Here is a 27823-nt window from a genome sequence, read left to right on the forward strand (position 1 = left end):
GAGGAAACAGGTACAAAAGTATCTATAGCCACAGTAAAAATAGTCCTATATTGACATAACCAGCAAGGAAGCCACTGCTCCAAAACCGCCATAAAAAAGCCAGACTACGGTTTGCAACTGCACATGGGGACGAAGATCGTACTTTTTGGAGAAATGTCCTCTGGTCTGATGAAACAAAAATAGAATTGTTTGGCCATAATGACCATTGTTACGTTTGGAAGAAAAAGGGGGAAGATTGCAAGCCGAAGAACACCATCCCAACCGTGAAGCACGGGGGTGGCAGCATCATGTGGTGGTGCTTTGCTGTAACAACAAAATGTGGAATAAGTCAAGGAGTATAAATACTTTGAGGGCACTATCATTAATCCAAAAATGGATGTAGCAACTGCCAATTGCCCCATTAACTGTTTGAATATGTTAAACACAACCTTTGTCACAATCACTGATTAGACATGGATGGACACAATCTACAGTGTACAAAACATTAGGAACACCTGCCCTTTCCATAACAGACTGACCAGGTGAAAGCTATGATCCCTTATTGAGGTCACTTGTTAAATACACTTCCAATCAGTGTAGATGAAGGAGAGGAGACAGGTTTAAGGATTTTAAGCCCAGATACAATTGAGACATGGATTGTGCATGTGTGCCATTCAGAGTGTGAATGGGCAAGATAAAATATTTAAGTGCCATTGAACGGGGTATGGTAGGGTTGAGTGTGTCAAGAACTGCAATGCTGCTGAGTTTTTCCACTCAACAGTTTCCCGTGTGTATCGCTCGGTTTCCAGAGTGGCGCAGCGGTCTAAGGCACTGCAACTCAGTGCAAGAGGCGTCACTATAGTACCTTGTTAGAATCCAGGCTGTATCACATCCAGCTGTTATTGGGATTCCCATAGGGGTGCGCACAATTGGCCAGCGTAGTCCGGGTTTGGCCAGAGTAAGCCGTCATTGTAAATAAGAATTTGTTCTTAACTGACTTGCCTAGTTAAATTAGGTTAAATTAAATAAAAAACATTTAAACGGTCCACCACCCAAAGGACATCCAGCCAACTTGACAACTATGGGAAGCATTGACATAAACATTGGCCAGCATCCCTGTGGAACGCTTTTGACACCTTGTAGAGTCCATGCCCTGACAAATTGAGGCTGTTCTGAGGGCAAGGGGGTGCAACGTAATATTAGGAAGGTGTTCCTTATGGTTTTGTACACTCAGTGTATGAGTGTACATGTTGTGCAATACATGGGCATGGCACAATTGATTTTACCCGTTCAAATTTCCAAAAGATGTAGTGTAAAATCTAATTAAGTCAACATAAAAAAATATATATATAACCAATGCATGAGCAAACATTACTTTGCTTGTGACAACTACAGTTTCAAGATCCTCTTACTTTATAATCAAAAAGACTAATCATACACTCAGTTAAAATAAAGTTATCAATAAGAATCAGATGACCAGTTGACTGGTTTATTTTGTTTATTAATTTCTTTTGATTGAAATACCATTCATACAAAAGTAACACCCAATAAGGAAAGAATTTCAACAAATGTTGCCCTTGAACTACTACATCAAAACACATATTTAAAGGCATTTGAATGAATGATAGAATGTTTAACACAGGGAAAATTAATAGCTTACAACAATGGTCAGTTTCATGTCAAATACTTAAATGGTTTACGATCATGTAATATTTACATAATATACAATGCTGTGGTTTTAGATTTGGAAAGTTTTCAAATGTTTAGAAGGGCTACATGGATTATACATGGCTAAAAGTATCCCACGTTATTAAAGTCTAAGTGATAATATGTTTAGAAGGTTAGGCAGAGTAATGGATTAGCAAGCAGAAAAAAAAGAGAGAAAAAAGGGGTCAATATGGATTCCTAAAACTGTCAATGACAGCCCATTCCACTTCTTCAGAGTCAGGAATTTATTCCATTGTCAAAAGCTTACATTTCACTTTGTGTAACGTGAACTGAAACGGTTGTAATTGCATTCAGGGCACATAAGACATTTAAACAACTATATACAATTGAATATGGAGGCTATTACAAATTAGTGCTCTATGGAAAGGAGCTCATCAGTAATAGTATCAATGAACTGCAGTTCTGACCAGATATAAATTGTTAAAATAGGAGGAAATCTGTAAATCTAAACCTTTTCACGAACCAGGTTGTAGGCCAAACATTTCTGAGAAGACATGGGATAAAAACACAGTTAAGCATCTTGTGAGCCAATCAAAAACTTTAAACGATTAAGATGGAAGTGTGAACACAAAATTGCTTGATGACTGCAAACAGCACCAGAAAAAAAAAAATTCTATGACATTACTGAGTTCATTGGATAATTGAACACAACCAGTGAGGCAGGAGGTATTTTCTATGTCCATTGTCAAACTTGTCTTTTTACATTTAGTTAGTTAGTGTGAGGATTTTGAGGGTGGGAAAAATACTTATGGTCCAGCAGCATGAGACTTTTGATGTTCCTCTAGAAGATGTGGGAAAGCAAACGCTTTGTCACACTCTGTGCATTCATATACAACTTGCCCAACATGACTTTCTTGATGCTGCCTGAGAAGAGACAGTCGACTGAATGATTTGTAGCACATGTCACAACGGTGGTCTCCTCCAGATTCCTGTTCGGTGTGCACTTTCATATGCAATGACAGGTCGTGTGCCGAGGTTAATGTTTTGGGGCAAACTGAGCACTTGTACTGGCTCTCACTGTCCGTGGCTTTGTATGTCGGGTGGGCTCGTTCAGTGCCAAACTTATGTTGTCTTCGCTCATGGTCTCTGAGATATCTCTTCAGAGCAAAGGTCTTTCCACAAGACTGGCACTTGAATGGCCGTTCATTGTGATGCTCTTTGTTTAGATGCTGCTGGAGACTACCGCGAGAAGAGAATCGCATTAAGCAGACAGTACAATTAAAGAAGTCCTCCTCAACATCCACCTCTTCCTCCATTGACCGTCTATTAGACAGATGTGGGCGTTCATGGTCTATAACAGCATGTTGCTGACGTGCACAGTGATGCTGGGGGAAATCACTGCCCAAGAAGCTCTGACAACACTCAGTGCACTCGTATTGTGTTGCAGCAGTCAGATGGCTCTGCTCATGTTCAGCAAGCTTGCTTTTGGTGGGAAATGTCAACTTGCAAACACTGCAAGCAAATGTGTTCTCAGAGTGTATTGAAAGGTGACTTGCCAATTCTATGGCATGAGCAAACCTGTGAGGGCAAATTGGGCATTTGTAAACTGTTCTCTTCTCTGAAACAGTTTCCCAAGCATTTGTCACTGAGCCTCCTTTCAGAGCTTCTGCTGCAGCCTCATCGTCACCGTGTTTATTTAAATGACTGACAAAATTGTGACGGTAGTTGAAACTCATCTGGCATTGATTGCACCGATACACGTATGATTGTGGTATTTGGTAGTGACTGAGCTCGTGCTTATTTAAGTGAGACGCTTGCAAGAAATGCTTATTACATTCATGGCATGAAAAAGGTCGCTCTCTGGCAGCCATGCACCCATGCTCAGACAGTTGTTCTGGTTCTTTGAAACGTTCATTACAAACCCCACAACGATATTGAAGGTGCTTCATTGTAGAGGAAGAGGCAATAGGAGAGGGGGATGCAGTCCTCTCTGGTGGAACATCCTCTGTCTCAGTGTGGATTTTCCGGTGCTCTGCCCGACTCATCTTGCAGGAGAATGTGCGATCACATATATCACAAGGGAAATTGTCATCGCGGTGGGTGCCCATGTGCTCTGCCAGCTGCGAGGGCCCTGTGAAGCTGAGCGGGCACTTGGAGCAACGGTGTTGGCGGCTCTTTCCATGAGTATGCTTGTGTTTGCGTAAAGCAAAGAGTGAGACAAAACCTCTGCCACATATTTGACACTGATACTCAGACTTGTGGCTCCGAAGGTGCTGTTGCAGTTGTCCTGCCTGGAAAAAACATTTGCCACATTCTGCACACTCATGAGGTTTTTCACCGAGGTGACAGCGTTGGTGATCCTCAAGGCTTTCTGATGTGGTGAACGTTTTCCCACAGACATGGCAGGGGAAGTAGTCTGCAGAGTCAGAGTCATTGTCCTCATTAGCATCATTTTCATCTTCATCATTACTTGCATTACTTCCTCCATCCACATCAACTTCCATGTCAAATTCCTCTTGCACTGCTGTCTCCTTTTCCTTCACGTGGATAACAACATCCATGTTCTTCTGGGTTTGATGCTTCATCCTAATATGTTTAACAAGTGAACTTCTGATTGAATAGTTCTTGTTACAGACATGGCATGTATGAATTAGTTCTTTTGAATGAGCTTGGCTTTGATGGTTTTCTAAAGATTGACTGGTCCAAAACCTTTGTTGACACTCTTTGCAGACAAATGGTCTATTTGAGTCATGACAAGTTCTATGGATGTCAAGGTCAGAAGGACAGGGAAAAGTCTGTGGACATTCTGGGCAAGAAAAGGTCTTCTCATTCCAGTGGCCTCTCATATGCCTTGCTAGGTCTGAAGGATTAGCAAACGTCTTACCACAAGGCTGGCAGAATTTCTTTTTTCTTTCTAGCTCCTCGCGCCCATGGTCCTCTAAATGGCTGATGAGCAGAAGCCCATCTGTGAAACTTCTATCGCACTCTGAGCACTGGTACTTGTTGCCTGGGACCTGTTGACCACTATCTCTTCTATCATTGGAAGATCTTCCTTTGCCTTGATTTCCAGAGGAATTCTGCAGTGTTAAATCCTTCAAGTCATCTTTGCAGGAGAAATTAGTCTGCAAAACCCCAGTGCCTGTTGTTTTGGAACCTTGGTTGAAGACTAGGACAGTCTCTTTAAGAGTAGGATCCAGCTCTGAAGTAATTACAGAGTCAGTGTTAACTTCTTCCTTCGTGACCTTTACAAGTCTACATTTCCTTACATGTGTCCGACATAAGTTTTTGTTCCAAAAGCCTTTATTGCATTTCTTGCAGTTGAATGGGTACTGTCCTAAATGTGAACACATGTGTCTGGCAAATCCACCCTTATTTCCAAAGTGCAAGTTGCACTGTGGACATTTAATGGGTTTGTTCGTATCATTTGGATCACTGTCTTGATCAAGCATGAGATTGTTATCACTATTCTGCCAAGTGTCACCATATCCTTCATCCATAGGCTCCTCTTTTATGTTCACCATGCTAGACAACTGCTCCTGTAGAGGTGAAGCCTGATTTGTTGGAGTGTCTCTATGCGTGTTGAGAAAGTGATGCTGGAGCTGTGAGAACAGCAAGAAGCGGGCACTGCAATTAGCACAGGAGAACCCTTTTGGGGGACTGCGAGCAGTGGACTCAGTTCGACTACGGGCAGGTGATTTACACTTGACAACACATGTCAGTTGATGGTTCTCGAGTTCGTCTTGCGAAAATACGTCGCCACATCTGTCACAAAGCACTCTGTCAAGAGGTTCCCCTTTGCACCTGTTCAAATGGCGCTGCAGGTAGTCCCTACGGATAAATCTTTCACCACAATTAGAACATCCAAAAGGTTTCTCCCCTGTATGCAGGCGGGTGTGCACCCTCAATTGCTCACCACTTTTGAAAAGGCGAGGGCAAAAAGTACATTTGAATTTGCGTTTGTCTTTATATTGCAGCTGGATCCTCTGTAGAAGTCGGTTTGTCTCTCTAGATGGTGGGCTTGTAACATTTAACTTTTCTGAAAGCTTTGTTTCTGCGTAAAATCTTTGACATGCACTGATGCTTATATGTCTCTTAAGTGATTTTTCATGAGTAAATGAACTGACGGTTCTTATAGCATGTGACATGGCAATATGTCGGGACATAATGCTGTGAGAGGGGAAGATCTTTGAACATATGCTGCAGTCAAACCCTTGTTGCTTTCCTGAATCGGTAATGTTCAGGTTATTTTGCCAGCCCCTTCCAACATCTGCAAGACTAATTTTGGCAATGCGAACCTCTAAACGTTGTCTTTTCCCTTTGCAGCGACTCTGGTGCAGTTTTAGATGATCATGTCTGGAGAAACAGCTGTCACAGGCCTTACAGCGATATGGCTTTACCTCTGTGTGCGTTAGGATGTGCCGCCTTAAGTTTCGGGATTTCATGAAGATTTTTGTGCAGATATTGCACTTATATTCACCAAGGCTGGCGCTTGGTGGCTTTTGTCTATTAACACCATCACAGAAAGCTTCATGCTGTAAGCATCGTGACTGGATTCCATAGCTGTGACCACAGTGCATGCATGGATATTTTTCTCCAGTGTGTGACCCAATATGTCTCAGGAGAAAACTTCTGTACTTGAACTTGCTTGGACAGTGGGGGCATTTGTGCTGCAACTTGTCCCTGCTACTGGTCCTAATTTCTATGGTGTTTTTTTGCAAGGGCTTGGCAGAGTTGCAAGTCTTCTCATGGAAATTCCGATTATCACTCCTTGTAAAGGACTTTCCACAATTCCTGCAAGGATGCATGTTTGAGTTGCCAAAATTGCTGGTGGTTTTTTGCAAGGGCTTTACAGAGTTGCAAATCCTCTCATGGACATCTCGATTATAATCTCTTGAAAACTTCCTCCCACAATTCCTACAAGGATGCCACACAGTGCTGATTGGCTCTATAGATTTTATGTTTGAGCCATTGCAAAGTCTTTCATGTAACTTGCGCCTTTGTCTGTAACATTTACCACATTTTGGACAGGGGGTTACTGTATTTTGCATGTGGCCATTGTGGTGCAGTAATAAACGGGGCAATTTTTCAAATTCCCGAGGACAGTATGAACATTTGTATACTTTCCTTATTCTTGTCACCAAAGATTTTGATGAGACATCTTCACTTTCTTTGATAGTGGGCAGTTCTTGCTTGCTTTGTGGACCTGGACACTTTTCTTGGTGCAATTGGAGATATTCTTTTCGACGAAAAGGTGCTCCACAACTCTGACAAGAAAATGGTTTCTCCCCTGTATGAATGCGTATATGACGCACCAAAGATGTGCGGGAAGAGAAGAGGCGTTTACAAAACGGACACTGACTTGAAGAGGACTCCGATACATGGTTTAGGCAGTGACTACTCAGTTCTGTGCCACTGTGAAAGACCTCTGGGCATAGGGGGCACCCCAACTTTTCTTCCTCTTCCTGCTCTTTGACTGGTGGCAAGGACCCAAGCGGCTCAAGTTTTGAGGGGTGCCTCTGTTTTTTCTCTTTGAGTGGCTGCTCTTGCTGAAGTTTGTGATGTGATGCCATATGTCGAAGAAGATACACGGGGTACTGGAACTGCGATGGGCAGTCTGGGCACTGAAGCATGCCCTTTTTGATGTGAGATTGCCTGTGTTGAATCAAGTCCCCAATGGTAGGAAGTATCTTCTTGCAAACAGTACACTGTATCCTTCGCTGGTGCACTTTTTTGTGAGCAACAAGATGGATTTCTTTCCCAAAACGTTTTCCACATTCCAGGCAGCGATATGGTTTGTCACCCATGTGCATACTACAGATGTGTTTCTTCAGGGAATATGAAGTGTTAAACCATTTTCCACAGAAGAGACAGGAAAAGGGCTGGCTGCTGGCTTCACTGGAGAGTGGACCGTCTTTGGGCTCCTCAATACTAGCCTTGGACTTGTTAGAAATGGGAATTATGCTTGAATACCTGAACTTGATCTTTTTCCCAGTGTTTTCAAACAACCTGTGTTTCCTCATGTGTCTGTACTTTCCAGAAGAATGAGCAAAAACGGCCGGACAGTAGTTGCATTTGAGACCTGGCTCATTTTGATTCAGTGTTTCTTTCTGGGCCACGTTTTCCTGGCGTTCAGCTTTGGTCCTTGAAGTCTCATTGTGTATATATTCCTTGAGGCACACCAGTCTTATGTGTCTATGTCGGTTAGAAGCATTAGTAAAGGTGGTGGTGCAGAAGGGGCATCGAAATTTCATGTCAACTTTCCCCGAGCTTCCCTGTGTAAAGTCTTTAATGCACTGCTCGCGCAAATGGCGAGACCGGTTGTAGGAATATTTGAAAAGGCGTGGGCAGAGAGGGCACTTGAATTTCTCATTCGTCTCAGCTCCTTTGCATCTTTTCTTGTGCCTGCTAAAATTGCTTGAATAATTGAATGTCATCAGGCATTTCTGACACTTATATGACCTGTATGTGTTCTGACACTTAGGCCGAACGTTATATGACCTAGTTTTTGTATGGTGTACATTGTATCCATGCTTGTAGAGTTTTGCACTGCTTGCAAAGCTTTTCCCACAAAGACGACAAACATGCTCCTTGAAAATGTCCACTAGCTTCACAACACAATCTGGAAGATTGGCATAGCGGCTGTTTGGTGGGAGGACATATGGATGTACAGTTCCCTTTTTGTAAATGCTGATACGTGGGGTTGTTTGAATCTGTTTAACAGGAACTTGCGAACTTCGACGCTGGCATTTCTTTTCACGTAAATGTCTGTTCAGACTACGACATTGTGAAAAGTTACAACCACACCTATGACACTTGTGTTCAGTTCTACCCGAGTGGCTCTGCACATGCTTGTTGTAATCACAGAATCTGTAAAATGTCTGTGTGCAGTATCTACATTTGTGAAAAGCATGCTCGGTTGATTTTCTCTTCTGGGGTTTCATATTAGAAGAGAGTTGTGCATTTTCATCAATAATACCACACTGATGTTTCTTGGCTAGTGAATCACATGTCAAGTAAGTACCACAGGTCTGACAGAAATTGAATTTGTTCTCAGAGTGGTTACAATGGTGGTGCTCAATTAGATGGTCTATACTTTGTGTGGCCTGTTGGCACGCTGCACACTGGTAAGCCCCATCTGTGTCATTTTTTAGTTCAGAGTTCCTGAGCAGTACAATAGGGTGCATGCATTTCCTCATATGCAGTGAGGATTTCAACTGAGCTGCTTGGTCCTCAAAATCCCTCTCGTCTTCAATGTTATCAATAGTTGAATCTCCTCCCTCCTGGTTCAACTCAGTTGAATCAATAGACCCGGTCTCCCCCCTTTCCTGATTACCCTCGGTGTCACTCATACAATCTTCTCTTGACAATGGTTCACCGTAGCATTCACTTAGCACTGGGGGTTCTTGCTCATCATCTGCCGTGAATACTTTATGAAATGTCTCTCTTGTGTTTTCAAGACCAGCTCTCACAAGGTCTGGTGGCTCGATATGGCGCATTAGGTTCTGTTGGGATGCCTGGTCCTCTTCCAGACAAGACGATACATTTGACTCATCGATAGGTCTTAGCCACTCATTTTCAATACAGGACTTTTGTTCAGTTCCGGAGTTGTTCAGACCTAAACAACGCTCCAAAAAATCAAAGCTACTGTGATCCTCTTTCCCTCCCCTTCCACGAATGGAATCACTTGCACTTTCCTCATAGGTTGAGTTTGTACTTTGAGTACCACTACCAACGATCTCCTGAAATCTAGTTTTCAGCGATTGATTTTCAGGGAATTCCAAACAAGACTCAAACGTTTGATTGCTACCCCCTAGGCCTAATCCACAAATGACAGAGGAACTTTTGCCATTTTCTTGACCAGCAACCTTTAAAGAGTCATTATCCTTAACTGAATCCAGATATTCAAAGGCACAGGTATTATCATTCAGCTTGTGAGCAGAATCTTGAGCGTTGGATGCATCGATACCCTGCAAGTCCATATTTCCTTGGGATAATGAATGCTCTTCTTTCTCTTTAAAGCTCTCGCTTACGATGATTCCTTCATTTTGGCCCTCTAGGCTACTGACATTTGAGTACCGATCCTCTTCCTCCATGCATCCCTCTTCTGAATTCTGTGCTTCATCATTTAGTTCCTTTTTTCTCTCATTCACTGAGGCAGTCAGACTTTCTTCGTCACCTGAGGGAGAGTCTGTGTGTTGACCATCTTGCTCCATGCAAGTCTCATCTTTCTCATGTGCTTCTCCATCCAGATGATCCCTTTCTCCCTCGTCCTCTGAAACAGACAGGCTTTCTGGAGCACCGGAGGTCTTTGAGTATTTATTCTCTTGCATCATGAATGTCTCCTTTTCCTTCTCTGGGGGTTCATCTTGATCCTCCTCTACCTCACTCTCTGAAGTAGACATGCTTTCTGGGGAACCTGTGTTGGTCTTTGGGCTCTTCCATGCACATTCATTTTCCTTCTTGTCATCTGCAACCAGTGGAGAATCATTTGAACCATTTTTTAACATTTCACAAGAAGGCCCTGTCCTGTCAACATTGGACTCTGAGCAGCTACTAACATCTGAGTAGTCCTCTGGAATGGAAGGGTTCAATAAGTCACATTCTTGTTTAAGATCATGGGGGTTTAGGTCTGCACCTGAAGTTGAGAGGCAATTACTTGAACTGGCTGCTCTAGCTGGTGCAAAGAGGCTGTTGCTTGTGTGATTAAACTGACCTTCATGATGTACTGGTTGACCCTCATCTTGCCAAACGACGTCATCATAGTATTTCTGTTGTACAAAATCAGAACTAGTATTGGAATTTGAGAAAGAGTTTGAACTCAAGTTCAAGTCCGAGGAAATGTTTTCCGGTGAAACCACAGTGTTGGAAAGGTCATTATGCTCAATGAGGCTTTCAAGGTGGTGCGCCAAACTATCTTCAGAATCCAAAGGCACATTCAAAGTCCTTGAATCTGACGACAATGGCGGAAGGTTCCGAAAACAAGTGTTAAATCCTTGAGCCATGCTCGACCTCCACAGGTGACCTGGGAACACTGTTTTCCAATACCCAATCCTGAAAGAGAATACATATACATGACAGATATTGAATATTGCACACACTGATACCACATACAGTTCATTAAAATACCTTGGTCGAAGTGGGTATTGGTGATCAAATGTTAGCTGTACAAGGAGAGTACACCCTATCAAGATTAAGGCAAATGTCTACATTCGTTAGGCATTTCTTGTCACGTTTGTCTCTGCATGCAAAACAATTGGACCAAATACTCACCACCTGCTTTAGCATGTGTGTATGGGGTCCAGGTTGATGTGGGTAAGGCTACATTTACCCATGAAGCTAGAAAATAAAACAGAAAAGGTAATCAAATTTGGTCTTCTATTTTTTTTAATGTTGATAGAAAGTAACACCAAGTCAGGGCGTCATTACATTTAACCATTTCTGAATGGGCCAATGTCATTGGAACAGAGCTTGCAGAGGTTCATGAGTCGAAATACAAAAGGATTTCAAATTCACAAACTCCTCTGGCTCAGTATAGGCATTGTGGTGGCTGCAAAAGGATTGTCCAGATGTTTATTTTCCCACAGTTTGCAGACATTTTCCTTGGTGGAGGTAGGGTAGTCAATTTAGAAGCATTTGTGGAGCCCTGTACCCAAGCTGTACTTTGCCGGCCTGATTATGCATCCACCATCGTTGTTAGAACTGTGCTGGAAAGGACAATGTGAAAAGAAAATATCTTAGCCAGCACAGTACAGTCTTGGTTGGCATGGTAGAGAAAGGGGTATTAGGCTACACCGTCATAGCTGGTAGATCTCTCTAGTAAAGACTAAGAGCAGTAGTAAGATGGCAATGACCAGAAACAACCCAAAAGCTACAGTGCATTCGGAAAGTATTCAGACTTCTTCTCCTTATCCACATTTTGTTACGTTACAGCCTTATTCTAAAATTGATTAAATCACCCCCCCCCCCTTAAATCTACACACAATACCCCATAACGACAAAACAAAAACAGGTTGTCATTTTTTAAATGTATAAAAAAAACACAGAAATACCCTATTTACATAAGTATTCAGAACCTTTGCTATGAGACTCAATTGAGCTCAGGTGCATCCTGTTTCCATTTAGATGTTTCTACAACTTGGAGTGCACCTGTGGTAAATTCAATTAATTGGACATGATTTGGAAAGGCACACACCTGTCTATATAAGGTCCTACAGTTGACAGTGCATGTCAGAGCAAAACCAAGCCATGAGGTCGAAGGAATTGTCCATAGGGCTCCAAGACAGGATTGCATCGAGGCACAGCATTGAAGGTCTCCAAGAAAAGAATTGAGAAGAATGGTGCCGGAAAAAGTGGCTGCCATTTTACGGTCCCCTAACCATTTGTACTACTGTGTGTTTTTTTTGTTGCATTATTTGTAACTTATTTTGTACAAAATGTTTCTGCTACCGTCTCTTATGAACAAAAAGAGTTCCCAGATATCAGGACAGGGATTACTCACCCGTACTGGAAGAAGATTTTTTATTTAACCTCTGTTAGGTAGGGGGCAGTATTTTTACATCCAGATGAAAAGCGTGCCCAAAGTAAACTGCCTGTTACTCAGGCCCAGAAGCTAGGTTATGCATATAATTGGATAGAAAACTCTAAAGTATCTAAAACTGTTAAAATTATGTATGTGAGTATAACAGAACTGATATGGCAGGTGAAACCCCGAGGACAAACCACCCCCCCCAAAAAAAGTTTTAGCCTATCACTGTTTTTAATGGCAGTCACTTTTATTATAAGGCTAAATCCTCCCAGATTGCAGTTCCTAGGGCTTCCACTAGATGTCAAGTCTTTAGAAAGAGTTTCATGCTGGTTTTTGGAAAAATGACTTGTTTGGGAAAGTTAATTAGTAACGTTTGGGATTAATTTTGTATGCATTTTGATGGAGGGAAACTGGGTGGATTATTGACTGAAGCGCACCAGCTAAACTGAGTTTAATGGATATAAAGGACATTATCGAACAAAAGGACCATTTGCGATGTATCTGTGACCTTTGAGTGCCAACAGAAGAAGACGAAAGGCAAGGCATTTATTATATCGCTATTTCTGACCTTCGTGGCGCACCCGCCTGGTTGAAATATGTTTTTCATGCTTTTGTATGCAGGACGCTGTCCTCAGAAAATCGCATGGTGTGATTTTGCCGTAAAGCCTTTTTGAAATCTGACACAGCGGCTGGATTAACAAGAAGTTAACTTCTTATGGCTGGGGGCAGTATTGAGTAGCTTGGATGAATAAGGTGCCCAGAGTAAACTGCCTGCTCCTCAGTCCCAGTTGCTAATATATGCATATTATTAGTTATATTTGGATAGAAAACACTCTGAAGTTTGAATGATGTCTGTGAGTATAACAGAACTCATATGGCAGGCAAAAACCTGAGAAAGAATCCAACCAGGAAGTGGGAAATCTGAGGTTGGTCGATTTTCAACTCAGCCCCTATTGAGGACACAGTGGGATATTGGTCATGTTGCACTTCCTAAGTCTTCCACTAGATGTCAACAGTCTTTAGAAACTTGTTTGAGGCTTCTACTGTAAAGGGGGCTGAATGAGAGGGGATTGAGTCAGAGGTCTGGCAGAGTGTCAGGACCTGGTCATGCGCATTCACATGAGGTAGCTCCCGTTCCATTTGCTTTTTCTGAAGACAAAAGAATTCTCCGGTTGGACATTTTTGAAGATTTATGTTAAAAACATCCTAAAGATTGACTCTATACATCGTTCGACATGTTTCTACGGACTGTAACGGAACTGTTTTGACTTTGTCTGCAACTAGTGAACGCGCTTCGTGAGTTTTGATTTGTTTACCAAACGCGCTAACAAAAGTAGCTATTTGGACATAAATGGACATTATCGAACAAATCAAACATTTGTGTAACTGGGATTCCTGGGAGTGCATTCTGATGAAGATCATCAAAGGTAAGTGAATATTTATAATGTTATTTCTGACTTCTGTTGACTGCACAATATGGCGGATATCTTTGTCTTGATTGGGCTCTGAGCGCCGACCTCAGATTATTGCATGGTTTGCTTTTTTGAAATCTGACACAGCGGTTGCATTAAGGAGAAGTGGAATTAAAATTCCATGTATAACACTTGTATCTTTGATCAACGTTTATTATGAGTATTTCTGGAAATTGATGTGGCTCTCTGCAAAATCACCGTATGTTTTTGGAACTACTGAACATAACGCGCCAATGTATACTGAGATTTTTTGATATAAATATGAACTTTACCGAACAAAACATACATGTATTGTGTAACATGAGGTCCTATGAGTGTCATGTGATGAAGATCAAAGGTTAGTGATTAATTTTATATCTCTTCTGCTTTTTGTGACTCCTGTCTTTGGCTGGAAAAATGGCTGTGTTTTTCTGTGATTTGGCGGTGACCTAACATAATAATTTGTGGTGCTTTCGCTGTAAAGCCTTTTTGAAATATGACACTGGAGTGATTAACAACAAGATTACCTTTTAAAATGGTATAAGATACTTGTATGTTTGAGGAATTTTAATTATGAGATTTGTTTGAATTTGGCGCCCTGCACTTTCACTGGCTGTTGTCATATCGATCCCGTTAACGGGATCGCAGCCATAAGAATTAAACTTTATTTTGATGTATTATAATTGTGATTTTATGAAAGTTAAATATTTATAATACTGTAGTTTGAATTTCGCACTCTGCAATTTCACCGGATGTTGGCCAGGTGGGACGCTACCGTCACCTGCCCATAAGAAGTTAACGAGTTTGACGTGAAGGATTTACTTCAGACGCCCGACAAGGCCCTTATCCCCGTCATTCGCAGGAGAAAGAGATGGAGATATCGGGGAAGTAGGTCTGGGTGCCTTGTAATGATCCGACGGCGACTGGGTAATCTGCCTTTACCTCCATTCCTATTAGCCAACGTACAATCATTGGATAATAAAATAGACGAACTACGATCACGTATATCCTACCAACTGGAATGCCGAGTCGTAGCTGAACAACGACATGAATAACATACAGCTGCCGGGTTTTACGCTTTTTCGGCAGGATAGAACAGCTGCCTCTGGAAAGACAAAGGGTGGCGGTCTGTGTAGATTTGTAAACAACAGCTGGTGGACAAATTCTAAGGAAGTCTCAAGGTTTTGCTCGCCCAAGGTAGAGTATCTTATGATGAGCTGTAGACCACACACTATTTACCAAGAGTTTTTAAATATATATTCTTCGTAGCTGTCTATTTACCACAACAAACCGATGCTGGGACTAGGACCGCACTAAATGAGCTGTATACCGCCATAAGCAAACAGGGAAACACTAATCCAGAGGCGTAACTTCTAGTGGCCGGGGACTTTAATGCAGGCAAATTCAAATCTCTGTTACCCAATTTCTCCCAGCATGTTAAATGTACAACCAGAGGAAAAATAAACATTATAAAAAATAAAACTCTAGACCACCTTTACTCCACACACAACGACACATACAAAGCTCTCCCTCACCCTCCATTTGGCAAATCTGACCATAATTCTATCCTCCTGATTCCTGCTTACAAGCAAAAACTAAAGCAGGAAGCACAGTGACTCAGTCAATAAGAAAGTGGTCAGAAGAAGCAAATTCTAAGCTACAGGACTGTTTTGCTAGCACAGACAAAAATCTGTTCCGGGATTCTTCCGATGGCATTGAGGAGTACACCACATAAGTCACTGGCTTCATCAATAAGTGCATCGATGATGTCATCCCTACAGTGACCGTACGTACATACCCCAACAAGAAGCCATGGATTACAGGCAACATCCGCACTGAGCTAAACGGTAGAGCTGCCGCTTTCAATGAGCGGGACTCTAATCTGGGAAGTTTATAAGAAATCCCGCTATGACCTCCTACGAACCATCAAACAGGCAAAGCATCAATACATGACTAAGATAGAATCGTACTACACCGGCTCCGACGCTCGTCGGATGTGGCAGGGCTTGCAAACTATTACAGACTACAACTGGAAACACATCCGCGAGCTGCCCAGTGACACAAGCCTACCAGACGAGCTAAATTACTTATATGCTCGCTTCGAGGCAAGTAACACTGAAACATGCATGAGAGCATGAGCTGTTCCAGACGACTGTGTGATCACGCTCTCCGTAGCCAATGTGAGTAAGACCTTTAAAAACAGGTCAACATTCACCAAGCTGCAGGGTCAGATGGATTACCAGGACGTGTACTTGGAGCATTCGCGGACCAACTGGCAAATGTCTTCATTGACATTTTCAACCTGTCGCTGACAGTCTAATACCAACATGTTTGAAGCAGACCCCCATAATCCCTGTGCCCACGAACACGAAGTTAACCTGCTTAAATAACTACCGACGCGTAGCACTCACATCTGTAGCCATGAAATGCCTTGAAAGGCTGGTCATGGCTCACATCTACACCAATTAATCTTGATGGTTGTACAGTCGTCTCAAATAAAACTGTGAAGGACCTCGGCATTACTCTGGACCCTAAACTCTCTTTTGACGAACATATCAAGACTGTTTCAAGGACAGCCTTTTTCCATCTACGTAACATTGCAAAAATCTGAATCTTTCTGTCCCAAAATAAATAAAAATGTATCCATGCTTTCGTCACTTCTAGGTTAGACTACTGCAATGCTCTACTTTCCTACCCGGATAAAGCACTAAATAAACTTCAGTTAGTGCTAAACACGGCTGCTAGAATCCTGACTAGAACCAAAAAATGTGATCATATTATTCCAGTGCTAGCCTCTCTACACTGGCTTCCTGTTAAGGCAAGGGCTGATTTCAAGATTTTACTGATAACCTACAAAACATTACATGGGCTTGCTCCTACCTATCTTTCCTATTTGGTCCTGCCATACATACCTACACGTACGCTAAGGTCACATGACGCAGGCCTCCTAACTGTCCCTAGAATTTCTAAGCAAACAGCTGGAGGCAGGGCTTTCTCCTATAGAGCTCAATTTTTATGGAATGGTCTGCCTACCCATGTGAGAGACGCAGACTCGGTCTCAACCTTTAAGTCTTTACTGAAGACTCATCTCTTCAGTACGTCATATGATTGAGTGTAGTCTGGACAAGGAGTGTGAAGGTGAACGGAAAAGCACTGGAGCAACGAACCGCCCTTGCTGTCTCTGCCTGGCCGATTCCCCTCTCCCCACTGGGATTCTCTGCCTCAAACCCTATTACAGGGGCTGAGTCACTGGCTTACTGGTGCTCTTCCATGCCATCCCTAGGAGGGGTGCGTCACTTGAGTGGGTTGAGTCACTGACGTGATCTTCCTGTCCGGGTTGGCGCCCCCCTTGGGTTGTGCCGTGGCGGAGATCTTTGTGGGCTATACTCGGCCTTGTCTCAGGATGGTAAGTAGGTGGTTGAAGATATCCCCCTAGTGGTGTGGGGGCTGTGCTTTGGCAAAGTGGGTGGGGTTATATCCTACTTGTTTGGCCCTGTCTGGGGTTATCGTCAGACGCGGCCACAGTGTCTCCCGACCCCTCCTGTCTCAGCCTCCAGTATTTATGCTGCAGTAGTTTGTGTCGGGGGGCTAGGGTCAGTCTGTTATATTTGGAGTATTTCTCCTGTCTTATCCGGTGTCCTGTGTGAATTTAAGTATGCTCTCTCTAATTCTTTCTTTCTCTCGGAGGACCTGAGCCCTAGGACCATGCCTCAGGACTACCTGGCCTGATGACTCCTTGCTGTCCCCAGTCCACCTGGCCATGCTGCTGCTCCAGTTTCAACTGTTCTGCCTGCGGCTATGGAACCCTGACCTGTTCACCGGACATGCTACCTGTCCCAGACCTGCTGTTTACAACTCTCTAGAGACAGCAGGAGCGGTAGAGATACTCTTAATGATCGGCTATGAAAAGCCAACTGACATTTACTCCTGAGGTGCTGACCTGTTGCACCATCGACAACCACTGATTATTATTATTATTTGACCCTGCCGGTCATCTATGAACATCTTGGCCATGTTCTGTTATAGCCTGGTTCCTCTCTAGGTTTCTTCCTAGGCTCTGGCGTATCTAGGGAGTTTTTCCTAGCCACCATGCTTCTACACCTACAATGCTTGCTGTTTGGGGTTTTAGGCTGGGTTTCTGTACAGCACTTTGAGATATCAGCTGATGTAAGAAGGGATTTATAAATACATTTGATTTGAACACCATTATCCCGGAAAACCCTAGACCCACTCCAATTTGCATACCGCCCCAACAGAAGATGCAATCTCTATTGCATTCCACACTGCCCTTTCCCACCTGAGCTGTAGTCAATGAACAGCAGCGTTCAACACCATAGTGCCCTCAAAGCTCATCACTAAGCTAAGGACACTGGGACTAAACACCTCCCTCTGCAACTGGATCCTGACAGGCCGCCCCCAGGTGGTAAGGGTAGGTAACAACACATCCTCCATGCAGATCCTCAACACGGGGACCCTCAGGGGTGTGTGCTCAGTCCCCTCCTCTACTCCCTGTTCACTCATGTCTGCATGGCCATGCACGACTCCAACACCATCATCATGTTTGCCGATGACACAACAGTGGTAGGCCTGATCACCGACAATGATGAGACAGCCTATAGGAAGGTCAGAGACCTGGCCGTGGGATTCCAGGACAACAACCTCTCCCCCAACGTGATCAAGACAAAAGAGATGATTGTGGACTACAGGAAAAGGAAGACCGAGCACGCCCCCATTCTCATTGACGGGGCTGTAGTGGAGCAGGTTGAGAGTTTCAAGTTCCTTGGTGTCCACATCAACAACAAACTATCACGGTCCAATCACACCAAGACAGTCGTGAAGAGGGCATGACAAAACCTCTTCCCCCTCAGGAGACTGAAAAGACTTGGCATGGGTCCTCAGATCCTCAAAAGTTTAGTTCTACAGCTGCACCATCGAGAGAATCCTGACTGGTTGCATCACTGCCTGGTATGGCAACTGCTTGGCCTCCGACCGCAAGGCACTACAGAGGGTAGTGAGGACAGCCCAGTACATCACTGGGGCCAAGCGTCCTGCCATTCAGGACCTCTATACCAGGCGGTGTGCGAGGAAGGCCCTAAAAATTGTCAAAGACACCAGCCACCCTAGTCATAGACTGTTCTCTCTGCTACCGCACGGCAAGCAGTACCAGAGAGCCAAGTCTAGGTCCAAAAAGCTTCTTAACAGCTTCTACCCCAAGCCATAAGACTCCGGAACAGCTAATCAAATGGCTACCCAGACTATTTGCACTGCCCCCCCCCCTTTTAAGATCCTGCTACTCTGTTTATTAAATATGCATAGTCACTTTAACTCAACCTACATGTACATATTACCTCAATTACCTTGACTAACCGGTGCCCCCGCACTGGTACCCCCTGTATATAGCCTCGCCATTGTTATTTTACTGCTGCTCTTTAATTATTTTATACTTTTATTGATCCATTTTTTACTTAACCAACAATGCAGTTTTAATAAAAATAAGTGTTAAGGGCCTGTAAGTAACCATTTCACTGTAAGGTCTTCAGCTGTTGTATTCGGCGCATGTGACAAATAACATTTGATTTGAATAATACAGTGGCCTCCATCATTCTTAAAATGGAAGAAGTTTGGAACCACCAAGAGTCTTCCGAGAGCTGGTTGCCCGGCCAAACTGAGCAATCGGGGGAGAAGGGCCTTGGTCAGGGAGGTGACCAAGAACGCGATGGTCACTCTGACAGAGCTTCAGAGTTCCTCTGCGGAGATGGGATGACCTTCCTGAAGGACAACCATCTCTGCAGCACTCCACCAATCAGGCCTTTATGGTAGAGTGGCCAGAGGGAAGCCACTCCTCAGTAAAAGGCACATGACAGCCCACTTAGTTTGCCAAAAGGCACCTGAATGACTCTCAGACCATGAGAAACAAGATTGAACTCTTTGGCCTGAATGTGATGATGTTTTTCAGAAGCAGGGACTGGGAGATTAGTCATGATTAAGGATAAGATGAACAGAGCAAAGTACAGAGAGATCCTTGATGAAAACCTGCTCCATAGCGCTCCGGACCTCAGACTGGGGTGAAGGTTCACCTTCCAACAGGACAACAACCCTAAGCACACAGCCAAGACAACGCAGGAGTGGCTTCGGGACAAGTCTCTGAATGTCCTTCAGTGGCCCAGCCAGAGCCCGGACTTGAACCTGATCAAACATCTCTGGAAAGACCTGAAAATTGCTGTGCAGCAACGGTCCCCATCCAACCTGCCAGAGCTTGAGAGGATCTGCAGAGAAAAATGGGAGAAACTCCACAAATACAGGTGTGCCAAGCCTGTAGCGTCATACCCAAGAAGGCTCGAGGCTGTAATCGCTGCCAAAGGTGCTTCCACAAATTACTGAGTAAAGGTTCTGAATACTTATGTAAATGTATCAAGGGGTCTGAATACTTTCTGAATGCACCATTTAGCTCTCCTTTCTCCCAATGTGTGCAGTTGTTCACTTCCCTTCACTGATTTGAAAAGGAAATTACTGGTGTACTAGCCCATGCCTCCACCAATTCAATGGGGGCACAACCCTCTACCCCCTAGAGCTTAGGCACTTCTGAAGGTTACGGATGGGTGTAATTTATGTTTCCCTTTGATAAGCTAGGCTGCTCTCAGACCTAGGGGGTAGGTAGAGGGTTGTTTCTGGACAGGGTCATAGTCTTCTTCTTGGGTAGACCCCGTAATATGACAGAGGTAGTGTTTCCCAAACCTCTCCCAGCTATTCCCCTTATCTGGTCTATTCCAGTACTAGCTGACCAGATTCAACTAATCAAGGGCTTGATGATTAGTTGACCAGTTGTGCTACTGGATTGATCAAGTGTTAGGTAGATAAAATAGCCTACGTGAAATGTTTGAAAGTAGGCCTACTCAAAGTTTGGTTTAAGAAACACTGCCCTGACGCACAATGACATTTTACATTTGTAACTAAACTCCCATCAGGTGAGAATTACAAGTAGATAATCTATTTACACAACTCAAAGACAAAACCCACACTAAGGCTATGGTTGATTACCACTGGTGGAGGGTTAAGTAGAGCAGTTAGTTAAATTAGGACAGTTGTGAAACAGAACTACGGTCACTCTCATACAGTAAAGCGTGTGTTTTACTGCAGATCTTCATATGTTTTATCACTGAAGAGGTGGATTGTATACACAGCATCTTTTCATATGGCTAATTACACTAACTAATGTCCCTTTAAGCAAAGCCAATCTGAAATTTTGCCATTATCATACACAGTGTGACTTCCTGCTTAGAGTTGAAACCTGCCAATAATTTCTCTTCACAATTTCTATGACTTTATTTAAATCAGGGAGTCACCATTATTAAGACCAGTGTCACTTTTACAAGGGAGCCCTGCATATACAATTTCATAAAATACAAAAAAATGTAATCCAAATAAAATACAGCATATTGCACAGACAAACATAAACATGCACAAAACACAGTCAACTAAAAAACATTCTGTCCGCTGCCAAACATGTGGAGCAAGAAAACCAAAGGCTGACTTACCGAACTCTGTCAACACCAGAGGAGTCTCAAGAGTTAACCGTGTGAACGGGTTTGATAACTTGTCATGTTTTATTTTTTATTGTGAAGTTAGTTAGTTGAGTTGAAAGCTTGTGGAGCAAGGCTCTGTAAAGAAAAAGAGCTTAATGATGTGATCTACGTGACTTCAAAAGAAGTCCAGACAACCCTTCGGTAAAGAATACAGTGATGAACAATACAAATGTCTCCTGTGATAAAACAACGGGCGCTGTGAAAGACTGCATCCAGCAGTTTAAGAGTAGAGGCAGCTGCACTTTGAGAAATAGTATCACCATAATCAAGAACAGGTAGAAAGGTTGACTGCACAATCTACTTTCGGCTGACCAGAGACAAGATATTTTTCTGTAAAAAAAGCCCACATTAAATCTTAGTTTATTTTATTTAACTAGGCTGGGCCAATTGTGTGGGACTCCCAATCACGGCCGGTTGTGATACAGCCTGGAATCGAACCAGGGTCTGTAGTGACGCATCTAGCACCGAGATTTTTAATTTTAATTTTTATTTAACCTTTATTTAACCAGGTAGGCTAGTTGAGAACAAGTTCTCATTTACAACTGCGACCTGGCCAAGATAAAGCATAGCAATTCAACACAGAGTTACACATGGAATAACCAAAACATAGTCAATAATACAGTAGAACAAAAGAAAACAAAAAGTCTAGTGCAAGTGAGTGCAAATGAGGTAAGATAAGGGAGTTAGGCAATAAATAGGGCATGGTGGCAAAGTAATTACAATATTGCAATTAAAACACTGGAATGGTAAATGTGCAGAAGATGAATGTGCAAGTAGAGATACTGGGGTGCAAAGGAGCAAGATAAATAAATAAATAAATACAGTATGGGGATGAGGTAGGTAGATGGGCTGTTTACAGATGGGCTATGTACAGGTGCAGTGATCTGTGAGCTGCTCTGACAGCTGGTGCTTAAAGCTAGTGAGGGAGATAAGTGTTTCCAGCTTCAAAGATTTTTGCAGTTCGTTCCAGTCATTGGCAGCAGAGAACTGGAAGGAAAGACAACCAAAGGAGGAATTGGCTTTGGGGGTGACAAGTGAGATATACCTGCTGGAACGCGTGCTACGGATGGGTGCAGCTATGGTGACCAACGAGCAGATAAGGCGGGACTTTACCTAGCAGGGTCTTGAAGATGACCTGGAGCCAGTGGGTTTGGTGACGAGTATGAAGCGAGGGCCAGCCAACGAGAGCGTACAGGTCGCAGTGGTGGGTAGTATATGGGGCTTTGGTGACAAAACAGATGGCACTGTGATAGACTGCATCCAGTTTGTTGAGTAGAGTGTTGGAGGCTATTTTATAGATGACATCACCGAAGTCGAGGATCGGTAGGCTGGTCAGTTTTACGAGGGTATGTTTGGCAGCATGAGTGAAGGATGCTTTGTTGCGATATAGGAAGCCAATTCTAGATTTAATTTTGGATTGGAGATGCTTAATGTGAGTCTGGAAGGAGAGTTTACAGTCTAACCAGACACCTAGGTATTTGTAGTTGTCCACGTATTCTAAGTCAGAGCCGTCCAGAGAAGTGATGCTGGACGGGCGAGCAGTAATCGGTTGAATAGCATGCATTTCGTTTTACTTGCGTTTAAGAGCAATTGGAGGCCACGGAAGGAGAGTTGTATGGCAATTGAAGCTTGTCTGGAGGTTAGTTAACACAGTGTCCAAAGAGGGGCCAGAAGTATACAGAATGGTGTCGTCTGCGTAGAGGTGTAAGAACTGTGTAAGAACTGTCTTATAAATTAGGGTTATTTTAGATGACACCTAGCTATATAGTTAGCTAGCTAACTACAGCAAAACAACAATCTGTTTCAGTAGCTATGTTTTTGGGGAAGAACATTGTTTGCATCCATGAGCTAGCTAGCTTTTTAATTTTATGACCAGCACTGTAGGTGCGCGAGACAACTTTACCAGCATCATAGCATGGGTATCGACAAATCGTTGTGCCATATGAAATACGAGTGATAGTGTAATCAATGTGTAATAACTACGTTATAAAATGTATTTGATGGGACCTGAATGACTTCACGATTGGTCAAACAGTGTTATTTGACGTGTATGTTTTTTTGACACGCAAAGACCCAAACGGCGTTCCATAGAAATCCTGACTGAGAATGAAACGACTGAACAACGAAACAGCACAGCAAGTAAGTGAAAGAAATAGGTTTTGATTATGTTTTACTGGTAATGGGGACATACGTAAATGCCAACAAAATAACTTTTTGGTCAGTGTGTGTGTGTGTGTGTGACCTTTATTTTACTAAGCAGGTCAGTTAAGAACAAATTCTTATTTACTATGACGGCCCGGACGACGCTGGGCCAATTGTGCTCCCCCTATGGGATTCCCAATCATAGCCGGATGTGATACAGCCTGGATTCGAACCAGGGACTGTAGTGACGCCTCTTGCACTGAGATGCAGTGCCTTAACACACACACATGGACGCAGCGGTCTAACTATTTAACTGTCCTAGAATGCTTAAAAGGCCGCAAAAAACATTATTTAAAAAAAAACAGTATTGTTTTCTTTTTTTTGCAAGGAAAATATCAGATATCGGTATCAGCCAAAAATGTCATATATCGGTGCATCACTAGTCACACGCACAGCTGATTCTCAAGATCTTGCACACTAATGAGACGCTATTGAGCCCGCACTACTACACTGTCTGATCCAATGACTACATGCTTTCTGGTTTTGATTACAATACTGGGTGGGGTGAATATATTTTATATGACAAACATTATTTTTTTGTTAACTAGTAAATAGTAGCCTACAGAAAAGTGTGTTTAAATCATTTATAACTTGTTAACAATTCCTGCTAGTTAGTTTTTGCTACCATGTGGGTTTTAGCTTGCTTGAGCCTGCTAACTGAGGAGTGTTAATTCACCTGTTTCCATAAGTTTCATTTTAAAACATTTATCGTTACAAAGGAGTTGTTTAATCTAACTGCTCAACTATTTATCTGTACATGGAATTCTATTCGTTTTTAAAATCTTTTCTCCCCCCTAATCTTTACAGGAAAATGCCACGGGCACTATCTGATGTGTAGAGACATTTCACTGCAGCTAATGCTCTGTAAATTTGCAAATACTGTAACAAATCATATGTGAGGAATGCAACAAAGATGCAGAATCATCTGGCCAAGTGCATAAATTTCCCTCAGCGCTCACAACAAGCAACCTCTGACAAAAGTCCCTCTACTTCTATTCGAGGTGAAAATGATGAGACACCTTATCGATAGCAACAGCTCATGGTCCTCCTGGAATCAGAAGTTTCTTTGACTCAATGGAGGAACGTAGTCAGAGAAATGCTGATAAATGTCTTGCTCGAGCTGTGTATGCAACTGGTTCACCTCTGACGCTCACAGGCCATGTGTATTGGAAGAGATTTCTGAATGTTCTTCGCCCAGCATACACCCCTCCAACCAGACATGCTTTATCTACTCATTTGCTGGATGCAGAGTTCAAGTGAAGGTCAAACAAATCATAGAGAATGCAGACTATTGCAATCATCTCTGATGGGTGGTCGAATGTTCGTGGGCAAGGAATAATTAATTACATCATCTCCACCCCTGAACCAGTATTCTACAAGAACACAGGCACAACAAACACACTGGTCTCTGATGCAGATGAGCTGAAGGCAGTCATCACTCACCTTGGACTACAGAAGGTATTTGCACTGGTGACAGACAATGCTGCAAACATGAAGGCTGCCTGGTCGAAAGTGGAGGAGTCCTACCCTCACATCACACCAATTGGCTGATGCTCATGGATTGAATCTGCTCCTCAAGGAAATCATGGCACTGAAAACAATGGATACACTGTACAAGAGAGCCAAGGAAATGGTTAGGTATGTGAAGGGTCATCAAGTTATAGCAGCAATAAACCGCACCAAGCAAAGTGAGAAGAATAAGAGCACCACATTGAAGCTGCCCAGCAACACCTGTTGGGGTGGTGTTGTCATCATGTTTGACAGTCTCCTGGAAGGGAAGGAGTCTCTCCAAGAAATGGCCATATCACAGTCTGCCGATATGGATAGCCCGATCAAGAGGATCCTCCCGGATGATGTATTTTAGGAGAGAGTGGTAAGCAGCCTGAAACTCCTGAAACCTATAGCAGTAGCCATTGCTGGGATCGAGGGAGACAACGCCATTCTGTCTGATGTTCAGACTCTGCTTGCAGATGTAAGAGAAGAAATCTGTACTGCCCTGCCCTTTTCACTGTTGCTCCAAGCAGAGGAAACTGCAGTTCTGAAATGTATCAAAAAGCGTGAAGATTTCTGCCTGAAGCCCCAAGTATTCTGGACCCCAAGTATGCTGGCAAGAGAATCCTGTCTGGTGCAGAGAACAACAAAACCTATGGTGTCATCACTACAGTGTCTCGCCACCTTGGCCTGGATGAGGGCAAGGTTCTTGGCAGTCTGGCAAAGTACACTTCCAAGCAAGGGCTTTGGGATGGAGATGCAATATGGCAGCCGTGCCAACATATCTCATCAGCCACCTGGTGGAAGGGACTCTGTGGATCTGAGGCTCTTTCCCCTGTTGCCTCCATCTCCCCCCCCAAATCCCACCAACATCAGCCGCCTCAGAGCGCAACTGGTCTTGTTTGGGAACAGACAAAAGCAGGCAACCGGCTGACCAATACAAGGGCTGAAAACATTGGTGGCCATCCGGGCAAATTTGAGGCTTTTTGAGCCTGACAACGAGCCATCCTCAACAAGGTTGGAAAGTGACCGTGTGGATGAGGCCTCAGAGTCTGATGTTCAAGAGGTGGACATTGAGGAGGTCCAGGGAGAAGACATGGAAGCCTGAGAGGAAGACAACTAAAGCTTTAGTTTCTAGACTATCATTTTACAGATGTATGTTGAAAATGATTTTGGGAGATGCAATGGATCATTGGGGATCATTCAATATTCCCTTTCTTTTGTTGTTCAGTGAAATCATCCCATGTGAAGAGTCAACTCATTTAATTAATATTGGAAGGATTTTACAATTTGCAATGATGTCTACTTATAAGGTAAACAGTTTGTTTCATATTTACCATAGCATATGGAAACAATCAAACGCAAAAAACATCTACATTTAAATGGTATTAATAATATATTCCTGTTTATTCCCACGGAAAGTTTCCACCTCTGAATATTCCCCAAAATGTGCAACCCTAACCCCCACCGCTGCCAATTCTGTCCGATCTGTAAACATTAAAACCAAAAAGACCAGCACAAAATTATTCAACCAAGTTTCAGAAATTACCAGAATGTCCACATTGGATTGAGTAGACAGATTTTTAAAAAATCTATATTTTAAATCAAACTGGTATTTACATGAACTAATTCAAAACCGCAGCTGCAGGATTTAAAGGACAGATGGAGTCTCTAATACAAGCATGCTATGATCAGTAGGTTACCCCTTATTTTAAAATACCATAGGATTGTTTGAATTGGTATAGGCACAAGATTGTCTTGAACTGAAGGATTGTATCTATGCCTCGAGCAAGGACTTGGGTTAAAACAAGAGTCAATGAGGGTTCCTTGTTGAGGGACTGCAGTATGATAAATCGGTATTGTTATGGTAGGGATTACCTGAGTGGGACTTGGAGTGATTAGTCAATGTCTTTGCATATCCTTGAAATGTGAGGACAGGGTCCAGGCACAAAGATCATTTGGATAGACCCCATCCTCTCTGTAGAGCATATATCGTTTCCGAAAGGCTTTAAAGTTGTGCAGAAAAGTAACTCCAGATTCGTAAGCCAGTCATGTGGTACCAGCAACCTACTGAATCTTTCCATGCGCCGATTTAGTGGGCTGGGCCTGAAATAATTGGACACTTGTACGTGTCTTTCAGAGTTCCTATTAGTTAGGAAAATTATGTTTCAGACGTTCCGAGCTAGCCATCCTCATGTCATTAAATCCCACTAACTGCGACAGTGACAGACCCCTTGTTCTGGTGTAAAACGGTACAAAGCACCCTAGTAAATGTCATGTACCCGAGCCCCAGGATTTCCCCCCCGGGAACCGAGATGTTTCTCACCATAGAGCTGCCGATTTATAAAATCCATTGTGGCTGACCGAGGAGCCGGTGCATCAGACACCATCGAGGTCCGGTGATCTGAATCCGAGGCAGAATCCCCCTGGGAAGGAATCCAGATAGGGGACGATGGCACTGGAACCTCCGAAGCCAGGAGGGAGAAGATGTTCGACAACTGGATTTGGGTCGGGCTTCCCAACGCCCAAGAAACCCCACAGCCTGCGTCCCTCCAATTGGCCTACGCAGGAGGAATGCTGACAGTATCATCCGCTAAAGCAACCAAAAGTGACAGTACTGCTGCATTTTCCAATAGAGTGGGAGACTTCTTTGGGGAGGGGTCCCTTGAAGGCATTAGCCATTCAGTCAATGAGTTGATATTCACAACACATCAGAACGACATCCAGCCTGTGGTGTAGAGAAGGAGAAGGCAGGCGGGGGTGCTTTCCACAGTATATTGTGCAAGTTCTTAATCTGTTTGCTAAGAGTACCCACTTCTTCTCCTTAGTCCTCCGCAAGCAAACAATTGTTGCATCGGAACTCTGGTTGGTCAACATCGTCCCGGAAAAGACATTAGTAAATACAGCTCATGCAGTAAACAAAA

General features: G+C 43.2%; 1 protein-coding gene across 1 annotated transcript in view; it reads right to left on the reverse strand.

The window, feature by feature from the left end:
- Nucleotides 1-1463: 1463 nt before the first annotated feature.
- The window catches only part of LOC139572377 (uncharacterized), a 30885-nt gene continuing 4525 nt past the window's right edge, over nucleotides 1464-27823 (reverse strand). The window contains exons 2-3 of the mRNA XM_071395111.1: nucleotides 10918-10983; nucleotides 1464-10698 (exon numbers count right to left, since the gene is read on the reverse strand). Coding sequence (XP_071251212.1) covers nucleotides 2454-10649 — 8196 coding nt within the window. The 5' untranslated portion in view covers nucleotides 10650-10698; nucleotides 10918-10983 and the 3' untranslated portion in view covers nucleotides 1464-2453. The remainder of the gene's footprint in view (nucleotides 10699-10917; nucleotides 10984-27823) is intronic.

This window comes from Salvelinus alpinus, chromosome 4 (genome assembly GCF_045679555.1).
Source record: "Salvelinus alpinus chromosome 4, SLU_Salpinus.1, whole genome shotgun sequence".
NCBI lineage: Eukaryota > Metazoa > Chordata > Actinopteri > Salmoniformes > Salmonidae > Salvelinus > Salvelinus alpinus.